This window comes from Carassius gibelio, chromosome B14, assembly GCF_023724105.1.
Source record: "Carassius gibelio isolate Cgi1373 ecotype wild population from Czech Republic chromosome B14, carGib1.2-hapl.c, whole genome shotgun sequence".
Classification (NCBI taxonomy): domain Eukaryota; kingdom Metazoa; phylum Chordata; class Actinopteri; order Cypriniformes; family Cyprinidae; genus Carassius; species Carassius gibelio.
Window position 1 is genome coordinate 18,006,244 of NC_068409.1, and position 15,398 is coordinate 18,021,641.

The following is a 15,398-nucleotide window of genomic DNA, read 5'->3' on the forward strand; positions in this document are numbered from 1 at the left end:
TATATTTTGTAAATAAACCCCCGACAATTAAAGTTTTGTCTTCATGATTGTATTTATGTCCATGTGTGAAGATAAATGAGCGTGTTGTGTTTTAATTTACAACTACCTGAATGATTAACTCCTCAACGTAACATTATAGTATTTATAATTATGGTCTATTAATTAGCCGAAATAAAATGAAATATATTAAATTTAAACTGCATTCTGGCAAAAATTCCAGTCAGCATAATTTTCTAAATTATGTCGAGCATTTACAGTAGTTCAGAAAGTTAGAGATCGAAACGAAGGGGGAAAATTAATAAACTAATATAAAAAATAAACATTAATTATTAGGCTAATTATAATAATAATAATACAATACATGCAAAAACAGTTATCCACCTTTTTCCTGATGTAAAAATGGGTGCCGCCATTTGTAAATTATATGGGTAAAGCTTCCGGTCTCATTTGCGTCCAGCTATTTTTAGCTGTACAAAACAGTTAAGTTTTGCTGCTTGATACTGACAATTGATGTGTACTATCATATTATTTTAATCTGTTATCTTAATTAAGAACATACTGGTTTGTACTGCAAACGGTTTTACAGTTTACTGCACGTTGTTATTCTCCTCGCTGTTTTCCTGTAGCGGCTATTAACGAAACGGAAGTCTCACAAATAGGCTTACTTCCGCGTTGAGGAAAAGTTGGATATTTATGTTTTTAGCGACACCGGTGGCAGTTAAAAGGTTCACCCAAAAATGAAGGTAAGCTGTTAATTTACTCACCCTCAAGTAGTATTTGTTTTAGCTCAAACCGTGGTCCTTGGTGAGTTATAAAGTTCAAGTCAGCAACTGACCTTGTTTTAGAAATAAAAAAGCACATAATTATACTCAAATTTAATACACAAGGCTCCTTACGATGTATTGAGTGTGGTTTTATGATGCAAAACAAATAAATAAAATAAAATAAAACAAAAGGAGGCAGGTAAGATATCCCATTACTGAATTCGGATGCATTGTAATGATTGGACAAACATTTTTGTTCTTGAGGCTTCCACAGATTTTAATAACATTTGACTGCTATCAGGATGTCAAAGAGACTTTCAACCACTATAACACAAATGTTTATGAAAAACATTTTGTTAGGCTTCCTTGAATGAAATACATTGTACTTGCAACCCAGGGTGTGGAAATACTGTAGGATAAATTAGAAGTGGGCGGAGTCACACAGACCAAAACAAAAACAGACATTCCGATATGGGAGGAGTAGAATAACTGTCTGTTGCATTGTTTTCAGAGAAACAAGTATGTGGAATTAATATGTTTCCTAAATAAAGTGTATTTGTATGCTTTAGTCCAGCAAAATAAAATAAAAATATATAGCACCTTTGAAAATAATACAAAAATAAACACCAGTTTGCAAAAATAAGCAACATTTACCATTGCATCTTTTCTCAGACGCAATCATCCAACCATCAGGGATTTTGTGAGGACAAAAGATTTCCCAATGCATTGATCCTGCTCTGAAAGTGACTTCTGTGAGCTGTACATCATACATTTGCAGTATTGATAGTGATTAAGGCTAGAAGGGATACGATCTATAAAAATAGAATAATAATTATTGTTGCACAGTGTGATTAAAACTATTTTTGCATCATTATAAGGGGTAGTTTTAATAAAACACAATCTAATAGGTAATTTATTGTTAGCTTCCAGCCATAGCTGTATCCCTTCTAGTCACAACCATTGGCTCTTTTTATAGACTTCTTCTGTGGTGTTTTATGTTGTATGTTTTTTGTTGATTTTGGAGCACTCCTATAGGAATGAACACAACAGGTAATAATACTCACAAGCTGTTTAATGAAAATGCACATACTGGATACAGGTGGGCTCTCATTCCACTGATACTGGCCCCGGTGCTAATTTATTGCTTCATTTTCATGGCACAAAAATAGAAATACAAATTTCAGCCATGCAAACCTACTACTGACAAGCTTATACAAAACAGGACAAAGCAGGTGCTTCACTAATACAGAGGAAACCACAACGTTAAGATGAACTGCGGAAAAAGTGAGATGATTAAAAAACACGGAGTACAAATAATGGTCATAAAAATAAAAAAAAGTGATAGATGTGCCAGAACACGTCCGATAACAAGCCACACTCGCAGCGTTCGCGTGCAAGAAGTGCTTGAATAAACGAGAAACAGCTGGAACAAAACAAAACATACCGCATTCCCAGAATGCTGTGCAAATAATCTCCATCACCTCCTTCATCTGTCACGAACACATCACTTCTGTGCAAAAACTTGACCAGTAGTTCCTCTCATCCTTTCTCCGATAAGACTTTATTATCAGTCGAGCTCAACGCCCGCAGCACCTTAAAGCCGAAACTGTTACGATATGAGAAAAGAGACCGTGACAGATCAGATGATATGCTGCAAAGTGCAGAAAACCTCCAGAAGTCACATGACATGATTATGACAGCATCACACATCAGGAGTCAGGGTCATCTAATCATCATGTTCTTCCAACTAATAGCATTACTGGTCACGAGCGGATGCTTTCGGACTGAAGTTGAATGTTGAATACGTGCACACTGGCAAACCAAGAGTCTAGAGGTGAGAAAAACACATTTAAAACCCCAAACAAGCTCCATCTACACATACTAACTACAGCATCAGAAACGATCTACTGTGTACCACTGCGATCTAACATCTCAGTTTGGCATTTATCTTCACTTCCGTCACAACATCTGTTAGTCAGATGCAATATCACCGATGATATTTACATAAGAATCAGAAAGAGTTCGTGACAGCTGGAGTATCTTTTATCAGTCCTCATTATAAAACACAAAAAGAGCACCAGCTTGATACAAGAGTCCTCTGATTTGTAACTGAAAACATGCTCTGGATAATTCACTGATGCATCTCAATCAAGAACAACATTGAAATATTTGAGTCTACATATAGAATAGTATAGATCTGTACAAGTATACATACACAGAACCCACAGACCCCTATGAATCAAGTGAGAGGAGGAGTATGATGAGGGTGTTGAAATAAGAGGACCATCTGTGTGGTCCGAGGAACAGTTTAGTGCTTGATGTCCATATATATATACACACACACATGTAGAACTGATGTGTTACTCAACGCAGCGTGATTCTCAGTATGAGAAAGCTTGTCAATGTGGAAAAGAAAGACAGAAGTCTGAATATCAAACTCAAGGGAACGTCGTTCTTGCTGCAGGTGATATTTTGGATGACGGAGTACAGGCTTTTCTTCTTCTTCTTCTTCTTCTCCAGTGGCTGAGTGAGGAGGGACGGCGGTGGATGTTGATGCTGCAGGCCATGTCTGATGCTTTAGATGGACTTGGATGAATCCTGCTTGCTGATGAGGACCTCCAGAAGCCGCAGTTTGGCTTTAATGCGCTTGTACTCTTTGTATTCGTCCATCATAGGCACGCGGTCTTCCTTCTGAGCATTCCTGCGGGGGGAAGAAAAACATATATGCTGATATGAAGAAGATTTGCTTTTTTCATCCAATGTTTTAGTGCACTTCCTGCAAATATGGAAAGGTCTCAATTAAATATGTGCAGTTTCACATGATTAGTGGAAATTGTCACATGACCAGAGCAGCTTACTTCCTGTTTGCATCTTGAGAAGAGGAAGGCTGCATCAAAGTTTCAAAACTAAAGGCCAGTAAAGTGTCTTAATAAAGACATGACACTGATTTTTGCTACACATGATCTTAAGGGTGTCTAGTATTAATATATGCATTCACATTTATTGAGTTTTGTTGAGTGTGCTCACAGAATGAGTAAACATGTTGATGGATAACAGTGAACTTAGGTAAACGATATAAATCCAATTGCAGTTGCTAGTCAAAATGACTTTTTTTTTTTTTTTGCAATGCACTAAATAAAAAAATACAATTGTTATTAAAAATGTACAATAATGATCTTGTAATATTGAAAGCATTAATATAAAAATTTGATGACATATTTTACTAAAAAGTAACAATTTTGAAATGCAGTTTTATTTTTTTTAATGCATAATAGTAATACTAGAATGATCAAACATTTAACTGGGCTAGGATATCTAACAATTTTTTTTATATATATATTTATATAAAACGCACATTATCCACAAATGTCCATACACTTTTCCAAAAATTAATTATTGATTATATCAAAGGGTTACTAATGACATATCGTTTGGAAATTTTCATGCATGGGACAAATGTAGGATTAAACAGGTTGACGTCGGGTGAAATTCTTTGTATTACACAGCGTTTCATGCAACAAGACAGAGTGAAGTAAACGCTTGTATCTCAGTAGATCGATGTCAGTTGTGTAATAATGAGCTGAACCGAATCTGGCGGAGGCTCAGGTGTTTACAGTAGCAGCTGGTACAGTGTCTGAGGAGGCTCTTATCACGCAGAGTCTGATGACTTATCAACTACAACACTGCAACAACCTGTTAGAAACAAAAACATGCAACGACGCTTTCCGTTTTACAATGCTGCTCTGATTTGTTTCAAGTCAAAACAAAAAATATCAGAATATTTTACAAATACTGGTCGAAAGTGACAGTAAAAACAGTAATATTGTCTATAAGATCCTTCAGAAGTTATTCTAATATGCTGATTTGTTACATTCTCGTGGAAACTGATAGTTTCTTAAATGAACAGAAAGTTCTTAAAATATGAATCATTGTAACATTATAAATGTGTAGTATTGCCTCTTTTAACCAATTTTAACACAATAAAGGTATTCATTCCTTAAAACTATTTGCTACTAGTTATTATCAGTGCTGGGAACAGTTGTGCCGATTAATATTCTGTGATTTTTTTTAGGATTTTCTGATGCGTAAAGGTTAAAAAGAACAGCATTTATTCAAAATAGAAATACTTTCTTACATTACAAATCTTTACTATCACTTTTTACCAATTTAACACATCCTTGCTGAATAAAAGTATTCATTTCTTTCCAAAACGCTTGGTTCCTTGCTTGAAAACATCATGCGTTTCTGCTGGTTTATGGTCCAGCGCTGACTCCCGTCTGGTGCGTTTGATCTCAAAAACATGTCCTGTGTGTTCCTGGGTCATACCTGCCATTCTGTTGGTAGAACTCCTCTTCAAACTCTCTGATGGTCCTCCTCAGTTTCTTCTTCTCTGCTCTGGCCTTCCACAGCTGCTCCAGGAGCTCGGGCCTGTGGGATACCGGTGCTGTTAAACTGCTGGTTTCCACACATAGAGCTGTAACTCTCAGGAGGCTACAGCAACAGAAAACTGTGTACTCAAAACACTGCGACCTTTGAGCGGCTCTGAGGTCAACTCGGGTCGGTAAAGGTTAGAATCAAGGTGACATGGATCTCGGCGGCACCCAATACGGTACACTAGACTTCGATCTGGCAGCTTGAGCAGTTGTTTTCCTTCATACAGGATTACGGCTTGATCCAGCTCAAGACTCCTGCAGATTTCCAGGTCTCTGCCAAACTCTATTAATAGACCTCATATGATGAGAGCATGAGCCGATTGCTGCTCCGACCTGATAAACCGCGGGACTACGTGCATAGACGCGCATGCACATAAATCAAGGTGTAAAGATCGAGGTCTCTGCCAATGTAGGTTACACTGTAAACCCAAGACCTGCTGGGTAATTCCAGACTGAGGCCTTCAACACTGCTTCAGATTTAAAGGAATAGTTCACCCAAGAACGCACATTTTCGGATAATATTTTTTATTAGTTTGTTTCTTCAGCATTGCATCACATGCTCTGCAGTGAATGGGTGCCGTCACAATGAGAGTCCAATCAGCTGATAACACATCAAATTAACCCATTCCCTGTGGTCCTCTTACATCAAAATCCACCCTCATATTTGTTTTGAACTGTTTTCACTTGTAACAGTTCACTTCACTTGTGCATATTTCTCTCCAGATTCAAAACAGATGACTTTTTCACCAGCAAAAAACCAGTATTATGGGGAGAAACAACAGTTTGAAGTTGTTTTTATTCACATGATGTTAACCGATGGACTGGAGATGTGAGGATTATTGTGATGTTTGATCAGCTGTTCTCTTTCTGACGGCACCCATTCACTGCAGAGCATCCATTGATGAGCAAGTGATGCAATGCTACATTTCTCCAAATCAGTTATAATGAACTCATCTTGAATATGAAGAACTCATATTCTCCCACGATTCTGAACTGAAAATAATGTGTGAAAAAATATTAATTGCTGCAGTCTATTTTAAAGTGTTTAATTAATTTGAATTAACTATTAAACATTTAAATGTGTAATATAAAAAGTATTTAATGTACCAATTCTAATATTAAAATGATGACTCATAAATACTTTACTTGTTTCATTACTGGATGAATCAGTGTTTTTGAATGAATCTGTTGAATGAATGATTCAATGACTTGTTGCCACCTAGTGGCAAAACGATGCAATTGACAAAAGTTTTTATTTGAAGCGCCAATTACTTTAAATACATTACTTGCTCTATTTTGATTGCTGCTATAGACATCAGTGTTTTATCTGATCTATAAACTTTCATCCCTGTAATTCTGTCATAACGTAAATGAAATAATTCTGTGTAGTTGAAAAGAAGCTGCTAAAAAAGAAGCGGCAGTGTGAACGTAGATTTAAATGCTGACTTTTTCATATTCATATTTGGGTAACTATTTCTTTAAATCCACATGAAAACGCATTTCCATTTAACCTCCGTACTGTTCTAGGAACAGTTAGTAAGAAAGTAATATCACTTTGGTTTTTCCGGTCCACACACTCACATTGAGGAGGCGTTAGAACTGGACAGACGCAGATCGAGATTGATCTTCCCAGAGCTGAGGATGTTCTCCTGAGTGGGCGGGGCTACAGGGTCCATGATGATTTCCGAGCCCTCGCTAGTCTGCATCTCTGTGTTTTCCTGCTGGCCCCTGCCCTCCTCCTCTTCCTCTTCTTCGATCTCACCACAGAAGTGGGCAGTTTCGCCCTCGATGATGGGTTGTAGCATCTGATTGCGTCGTTTGCTGGAGGGAGAAGTCTGTGCGAGAGAGAGGAGATCCTAGTTATTCAGCTTCCTCTGTGCCATATGTCTAGCCAGTGTACCATACAGCCCTAAAACAACACTAGATCCCATTTCAGCAGTGTCAGCTTTCATTTCACAGTCCTATCGCATTTCAATATCATTCTTAGAATATGCATTAATTATAAACTCCAGAGTCAGTTTCGGATTGCAAACGAGGATAATTATGTATTATTCATAACACCAAATATCCAAAAGGCTAATGTGGAAGTGGTTCAAAAAGAGGAACAGGGTGTCTTACTGTGATAGGGGTGATGCTGACACGAGTGAGCATCTGCTTGACAAGACGATATCTGTCATACAAGGGTTTCACGACCAAGCGCTCCTCTCGGGTCACCTGCAAGAAGACACTATTGTCAGAGCACTGCATTCATGAGAAAAGTCTGTGTGTGTGTGTGTGTGTGTGTGAAAGAGAGAGAGACACCTACTGGGCGTCCATGAAGTCCCTCATAGTACAGAAGATTCTTCTGCATTACTGTTTTCTCATCTGAAAGCTGCTCCTTGGTCATTTTCTGCATAGAGCAACAAATTACATTCTTAAATTAGATGTAACGGTTGGATAAACTACAAGACTTTTAATATCTGAACAGATTTAAAATACTAGCTTGACTTAAATGGTAATATAGAGAAAAACTGGGCTTCTGTGAGACTCATCCAGAAGTAAATAAGGGCTAAAATCTGTACAAAAGCCATGTAATGTAGATGTTTCAAATCTAACTTCCTGAGAACATTTGAGATGAATTTGAAATTCATCAAAGCGGCTGATTAAAAGGCTGAGTTCACCCATTATTGCAAACCATACTTAAACCAAATCTTCAGAAGACACATTAAGGTATTTCTGATGGAATCTGAGAGCTCTCTGGAAAGTCTCTGGGTGAATTAACCCTTTAAAGTAGCTGGACTCACTCTGACGTCCTCTGGCCAGCCGTCCTCAGTTCTCTTGGTTTGGATGCAGTGCTGAATGAGCTCCAGCGTCTCTTCTCTTGTGGGCTGGTGACTCCGTGCCTCGCTCTCCACGGTGTCCTCGTGAACCGACTGATCCAGCGTGGATCCAAAGCTCTTGGGTAGAGTGTTACTGCGTGGACGCGTCTGTGGTGTCAGCTCAATCTCAGCCTTGTGTTTGGCATCTGGATGAGAGACGAAAAGAAAGACTGAATTAGGAGGCAAGGAGGTTTTTGGATGGAGTTGACCACACTAACTATGGCTGCACAATTCTTGTCAGTAAAGCCGGTTCTGTAATCAGCAGTAAATCTCAATCACATGCTTTCAAACGGAAAAGCATTTACTATACAGAATTGTAATTCACTGAAAAAACAAAACAAAACAAAAAACATTGCAGATGTTATAATCCTGCGATTATGAAATTATTCGTGACAATGAAAGCTGTTTGTGTATCTTCTTCAATGAACTATTTCAAATAATGCATTGCATTATTATATACTTTAATATAATAAAAATTTTAATAAGATGAATTCATATAAATTATATGCAAATATGTAATACCATATTTTAAAGTTTCTGTGCGAGAGCGCCCTCTGGCTTTCGGATGGAGATTTACTACTGATCACAGAACTGTGCTTCACTGCTTTGCCTAATCACGACTGATTTATCGTGCAGTCCTAACTCTAACCGAAATAAATACAAGGTCAGTGATCGACCTCACTCAGCATCACCACAAACTACGGAAAAGTCCATCAGTAGTGCACCGACAACCTCACAAAGTGCGCTATAAGTGGGCCAAAGAAGCGGAAACACTGTCTCTGCGACTTGAGAACAGCCTGTAAGCCCGTCCTCATAAACATACACTTTAGATGATTACAGAAGATGAGACACGTGGCTGAGAGCATCCCGTAGGGGGAAAGCGTCTGCGAGACCGCGGTCAGAGAAATTTAGAGAGAGAGGAGAGCAGAGAGTGTCAAACTCAAGTCTACTTACTGCTGCTTAAGAGTACTTACAGGAGTGGGGCGCCTGTCTAGAGGCATTGAGGGGGCGTGACAGTGTAAAATGGGGTGTGTTCGGGACGGAGGAAGAGGACGAGTGGCATCTGTATGACTGAAGCACGGCCTGGTGCCTCAGGGAACCTTTGGGTAAGAGGTGCTGCTGTCGTCCTGCCGATGCGAGCCGTCCGAGTTGATTTAGTTAAAGAGAAAGAAAGACTTTATACGACAGTGCACCTCTGATGGGGGGAATCAAATGGAAATGGATGATGGGAAGTGTGGGGGGCCAAACACAGTGAGCGGAGGGCTCTCCAGTAGAGTATGAGGGTGGTCCCATGACAGAGAGAGCCCCAGAGCCTCTACAGACATGCAGTGTAAGGTGCACTTCTCCCACAGAGGACAGGGGAGCAGACCTGGACCGAGACGGCCCAAAAACATCAGAGACTCCACACCCATATCACTCATCCGGCCCACACAGACACTCTCACCTTTGAGCTGCTTGCGGATTTTGGTCAGATCAGTCATCCACTTCAGCACCTTCGGATCCGCGGCCTTTTCAGCATGAGACGGCTGCAAACGAAGCACAGATATCAATTTAACCGATCATTTCTGAAATGACTCACGCGTGTGCTGCAAGTTTGAAATTTTAAAAAATTTAGAATTTTCAGATTTTAGAATTTTAAAATGTAAGTATCTTCTGCTTATTAAATATTGTGGAATATTTTTACAGTTTAAAAGAACTGTTTTCTATTCGAATACATGATTAAATGTAATTAATTGTGTTGATGCAAAGCAGAATTTTCAGTATCATTGCTCCAGAAATCAGAAATCATTCGATTAAGCTGATTTACTGCTCAAGAAACATCTAAGATTTTTTTTTGGATGAATATAAAGTTCAAAAGCACAGCATTTATCTAAAATATATATATTTTTATAACATTATACACGATTGCGTTTAAAGGTTTAAAAGAAATGAATACCTTTATTCAGCTGGGATGAACTAAACTGACCAAAAATAACATTAACATCTATTTCAGCTAAATGCTTCTCTATTCATCAAATAATCCTGAGAAAAATTGTACACAACTGTTTTTAACAATTGATAATTGTAATTAATGTTTCTCATGCAGCAAATTAACATATTAGGATGATTTTCGGATCATGCGACACTGAAGACTGGAGTAATGATGCTGAAAATGAATTTTTTTAAATTGCAATAATATTTCACAACATTGCTGTATTTTAGATTGAATAAATGCAGCCTTGGTGAGCAGAAGAGATTACTTTTGACCACTAGTGTATGTATATCATTCTAACCTTGTAGTTTCTCTCTTTTTCAAACTGTTCCTCAAACTGCTTGATCTTCTTCTTGAGGTTCTGGAGTTTCTTGGTGAGCTGGTGGGAGACGTTGTCTCCCTTCAGACTGTCTTTGGAAGAGAGGGAAGCACGGCGAGGCCTGAGAGACGTGACACGAGCGTGAGTTTGGCTGTCAGTGTATCTGAGCATTCGTGAGTGTCTTTGGTTTCTCTTCTCACCTCCCACAGGGCAAAGCTTTGGTGGAGGATGAAGCATCATGGTCCTGCTGCAAGAAGCGCTGACTGTGGCCAAAGTCCAGGAAGCGTCGGGCCAGAAGTGGCTGAGTGTCGTCCTCTAGCGGCAGGGGCATCATGCGGCCCGCCAGCGGCGACAACTGGGCCTCTCCTGATTCGGTCTCCTCTTGCCATGACATGAACACCGGCACAGGGTCTGACAAAGACACAGACACATGCACAGGCATTAAAAAACAATATCATCAGCGTAACTCAACAGTTCAATCGCATACACTTCCACACAGAGTTAGAAGGTCACAACAGGCCTGGGTTGTTTTGTGCTATGAACCCAAAGTCTACACAGGTGCGCAGAAATCACAGCTACTCTGACACATAGTGAGCGAGCCATACAGGACATAAAAACTCAATCAGACTTCCTTCGTTGAATTAGACAAGCACCGTGTTATTTGGGAAGAGTGCATGGTTGAATATCATCCACACATATACATTCAACAGCTAAAGGATTTAAAGAGCTGCAATGACAGCAATGAGTGCTCGATGCAGGGAATCATGCTCAGAGAGGAAGTCACGCAGAGAATGTACTGGACTGGGGCCTGCTTAGGAAACTTAGCTGATCACTGCACTGCTTAGATATCTGACATGGTGGTTGATCAGGAGAAAGCTGATGCATTTGCTGATGGCAGATGGTAAACAGTGGGAGTCAGCAGGACCTACTGTGTGCATGTGGAGAGCCCGACGGGTTAGTCAGAGTCTCAGGGGGAGAGAACTCAAACTGTTTTCACATAAAGAGTCCGTTTGACGTCAGAACTGAATTTGGTTGGCGTGAATGCTAGACTCTGTAAATCTTTACAGTTATAGTTATTGCTGGAGCTGGTTATTTGTATGAAAGGAATCCATCCTAAAAAATAAACTTAGTATAATTTGTCTGCTATGAGATTATTTATTTCTATGTAGAATCCAAACCCACAGAAAATTCAGCAGATTTTTACAACATTCCTCATAGTCATGCATGTATATTAAATATTTTGGGTTATTTAATACATTAAATTTAACACTCTGCTCAACAGACGCATTTCCGCATTTAAATCCCTTCTCTGCAATATTCCACCCATTTTCTATTCAAACCAAGGTGGAAAATGCAAAAAAGGCCGGAAAGATTCCATTCGGAATTTCTTGATGCTACTTTTCCTGGAAGAAATCGCACACAAGTGTTGTTTTGGGTGCAGCTATGGTAGATAAACAATAATGACAAGCTTTACATCTTTAGTGTCTATTCACAATCTAACTCTGTGGTAGATGTTGAAAGAGTACAGTTGTTTGCATTCAAAATAAGGCAGCATGAGACGGTGGCTGTGGGGGAAAGGGGCGGAGCCAAACTCGGGTCGGAAACGAGTGAAAACAGCTTGAGAGGAGCAGTGGGCGATGGACGAGCTCGGGGAGGGCTGTGGAGATGCGACTTACCGCTCCCTTCTCTCTGCAGGTGCATACATGTGAAGTCAATGGGTGGGACATTGATGGGGCATGATTCTGACGGAGAGAGGCGGAGAGAGAGAGATATAGCACAGAAGAGTGCATTGAGCTGTGATCCTCACACACACACACACACACACCCACGCACGCACGCAAACAGACACATAATGCTGTGGATCTACGACAGAAATACAAATAACTAACATAGTCATAACTAGCATTCACTCAGACCACATGAACCATATTTATGATTCGCATACATCTACACATACATGAGAAAACGGTGTATGTTGGTGGTTTATAACCATTAACTGTCCATATTTATATCTCTGTGATCTATTAAATTCATCTCTCGAGTTCAGTCAGTGTATGAATACACAAAACACATCTCATCACTATTACACGAGCTTAAAAGTGAAAGGTGCATTTTCTTCACCACAATTTGCACCAAATTGAACTTTTACAAATAATGACACAGATGCTGCCCTGCGCTTATGCAACTGGTTAACGTTTCATTTTTTTTTAAAAATCTCGCTAAAAATTTTTTTTGCATAAACTGTTTATTTTCATCATGTACACATTAGCAGTTAATACAGTGCATCAGAGAAATAGCAGAAATAGCTACCTTCTTGTTCACTGTCTGAGAGATTGCGTCTGGTCAAAGACCGAAGGCTGCTGTTTGGATCTGTGGACTCATTATTATTAGCATTCAGGAGCTCCTGCAAAACATCGAAGAGCTTTGATTAGATGCTTCAGCACAGTAAACCCGACCAAATCCAGTGCTATTCAAAAATACTCACGTGGGGGATAACATCAGCCTGCTCCATCAGCTCATAGTCTGGGTGGTTCTCCCGTCTGTGTGGAGATGGAAACAAATGACTATGAACTACTCTGTGATCTGTTCCCTTCATGCATGTCACTTATAGAGCTCTTTAAATATCTTGCTTTATATTTAGTATATAAATAAAGGCGTAAAACAAGCAAAGAGCATTCAGGCAGGATGGTATTGAAACTTTACAAGTCACACCCACAAGCTAACAGACTGTGACTCTTGAATCTACGACGCTCGCTTAAAAGGTGCAAGGAGTAACAGGCTTACAAAAGATTTTACAAGAACACAGTTCGACGTTTACAAGCGATTCCTAGCTAGAGATTTCTATTATCATTGTTCACTAAAGGAACAGAACAGGTTTGTATGTGCCTTGTAAAACGTTATTTTTGGAAGCTTTCAAAATCGTTCCAGAAACATGTGAGATGAATGCATGAGGTTTCACTATACATACTCCATGTGTGTTCTTGCATGCCGGTGTTCAAGGGGCTAAAATGTGTGTACTGTTCAAATGCACATGCCACTAAAACTATTATCCAGGTGTGTCAGATTGAATAGTGTGTGCTACTGTATTCACTAAACCATGACAGTAGTTAACCTGACTATAACAGATTTGTGGTAGTACTTTAGTATAATGACCAATTCTCACTACTAACCAGTTGCTTAATATCATTCCTATTATTAACATATTGTCTGTTTATTAGTACGTATAAAGCACATATTCTGCATGACTATATTCTACATCCCTGATCCTGCTCAATACATAAACTATAACAAATGCCTTACTAATTATTAATAAGCAGCAAATTAGGAGTTTATTGAGTGCTAGTTTATGAGAATTGGACTTTATGAAATAGAATGTGACTCTGGAGCACAGAACCAGTTTTAAGTCTGTGGGGTGTATTTGTAGCAATAGACAAAAATACATTGTATGGGTCAAAATTATTGATTTTTCTTTTATGCCAAAAAATCATTAGGATATTAAGTAAAGATCATGTTCCATGAAGATATTTAGTAAATTTCTTACCGTAAATATATCAAAACTTTATTTCTGATCAGTAATATGCATTGCTAAGAATTAATTTTGACAACTTTAAAGATGATTTTCTCAGTATTTAGATATTTTTGCATCCTAAGATTCCAGATTTTCAAATAGTTGTATCTCAGCCAAATATGGTCATATCCTAATAAGCCATACATCAATGGAAAGCTTATTTATTCAGCTTTATATGATGTATAATTATTATTTATTCAGCATATAATGTATAAATCTCAATATCGAAAATTTACACTTAAGACTGGTTTTGTGGTCCAGGGTCCCAAATGTGACCGTAATTGTTTATGACCCTACAAAGCATACTTTATAAATGCAAGACCGTTATATTGAAAGTAGCTAGAAGCGTTTGCATTCATGTAGGCCTTAAGATGATTTTTCGTAGTAGTAGTAGTAGTAGTATATTTTTATTTAATGCCATCTCAGCATCTTAGGCTATTTTAATGGAAAAAATAATCAAAAGAAAAATACAAGTATAACAAATATAATAAAAAACAGCACACTAACAAACACAAGTTATATTACAGAAGATTTTTGGAAAAATCATGGAAAATTGTATTAAACAACTCTTTAAGTGAGTTCACTTCATAAAAGAGTTTTCTGTATACATTAGAAGCTGGATGGTCCAAAAAAATGTGTCTGACAGAAAGGGGAATCCTGTGTGATCTATTCATCATCTGGTAAATACCACTTGATCAAATCTAGTTTGAAAAGAGATTAAAAATCAGTTTGGATATATTTCATGTAATTTATTAATTGTACATGTATCTAACTCTTCTTGCCACTTATTTCATATATAACCATTAATAACCGGTCTGATCTCTGAGGGAGGAGGGATTTGATATTTGTTTACACGTCCTGATTAAAAGAGAAATCTGCATGAGGGAATTACAAATGGCATAATTCCAGATGCATGGATTCCTATTAAAAGGAGTGGATTTCGCCTCCAAAGAAAAAGTGCAAACTCTTAATCGCGATCGCATCTCAATGCTTCCAATCTAACCTTTCTGTGCGGAGATTCTCAGCATCTATGCGAGTCTCCGTGTCAAGGTCCATCCCAGGACTTTCTTCTGTGACAGGGCTGCTGAGCTGAGAGCCTTGAGATTCCTGCGGGGAAGAGAAGAGTAATTACCACTGACTGCACTGACAGCTTTACAAGTGAAAAAGATAATACGGTTTGGCATTGCACTGGAGATAATACACAATGCCAAATGTTCTGAACACTCAAACACATCAAGGCCTTGTGTGTGTGTTTACTGACGACGGCGTCTCAAGTTCGGGAGCTGATAACATTGAGGAATGGGGTGGATCTGTGAGGGAGGGAGTGTTTGCTTTGACCAGGTGGTGCTGTCATTAATCAGGCACGGCTATTAAAAGAAGGTGACCCAGTTCATATGTTTCGAAACTGTGGCCAGGCCACAAGAACTCTGCATGTGGAGGGAAGAGAAGAGAAGTCAGACACACTCGTCACTTCACTTCTGAAC

At 38.8% G+C, this 15,398-nt stretch overlaps 1 protein-coding gene and 1 long non-coding RNA gene across 7 annotated transcripts in view; one reads left to right on the forward strand and one right to left on the reverse strand.

Moving 5' to 3' along the window:
* Positions 1 to 166: 166 nt before the first annotated feature.
* Positions 167 to 1,563, forward strand: LOC127971769 (uncharacterized). The gene is made up of 3 exons (XR_008156912.1): positions 167 to 479; positions 627 to 743; positions 1,437 to 1,563. It is a non-coding gene; the product is annotated as an uncharacterized LOC127971769 (long non-coding RNA).
* Positions 1,564 to 1,818: 255 nt separating this feature from the next.
* The window catches only part of LOC127971766 (protein FAM13B-like), a 43,665-nt gene continuing 30,085 nt past the window's right edge, over positions 1,819 to 15,398 (reverse strand). For 2 of the 6 annotated variants that reach the window (XM_052574990.1, XM_052574989.1), the window contains 14 exons: positions 14,918 to 15,021; positions 12,832 to 12,886; positions 12,657 to 12,750; positions 12,023 to 12,088; positions 10,547 to 10,757; positions 10,329 to 10,467; positions 9,500 to 9,581; positions 9,030 to 9,182; positions 7,981 to 8,201; positions 7,503 to 7,586; positions 7,316 to 7,411; positions 6,779 to 7,032; positions 5,091 to 5,192; positions 1,819 to 3,465 (listed from right to left, as the gene is read on the reverse strand). In XM_052574990.1, coding sequence (XP_052430950.1) covers positions 3,342 to 3,465; positions 5,091 to 5,192; positions 6,779 to 7,032; positions 7,316 to 7,411; positions 7,503 to 7,586; positions 7,981 to 8,201; positions 9,030 to 9,182; positions 9,500 to 9,581; positions 10,329 to 10,467; positions 10,547 to 10,757; positions 12,023 to 12,088; positions 12,657 to 12,750; positions 12,832 to 12,886; positions 14,918 to 15,021 — 1,785 coding nt within the window. In that variant the 3' untranslated portion in view covers positions 1,819 to 3,341. The remainder of the gene's footprint in view (positions 3,466 to 5,090; positions 5,193 to 6,778; positions 7,033 to 7,315; positions 7,412 to 7,502; positions 7,587 to 7,980; positions 8,202 to 9,029; positions 9,183 to 9,499; positions 9,582 to 10,328; positions 10,468 to 10,546; positions 10,758 to 12,022; positions 12,089 to 12,656; positions 12,751 to 12,831; positions 12,887 to 14,917; positions 15,022 to 15,398) is intronic. The other 4 variants (XM_052574992.1, XM_052574991.1, XM_052574993.1 and 1 more) reach the window with 4 other exon arrangements.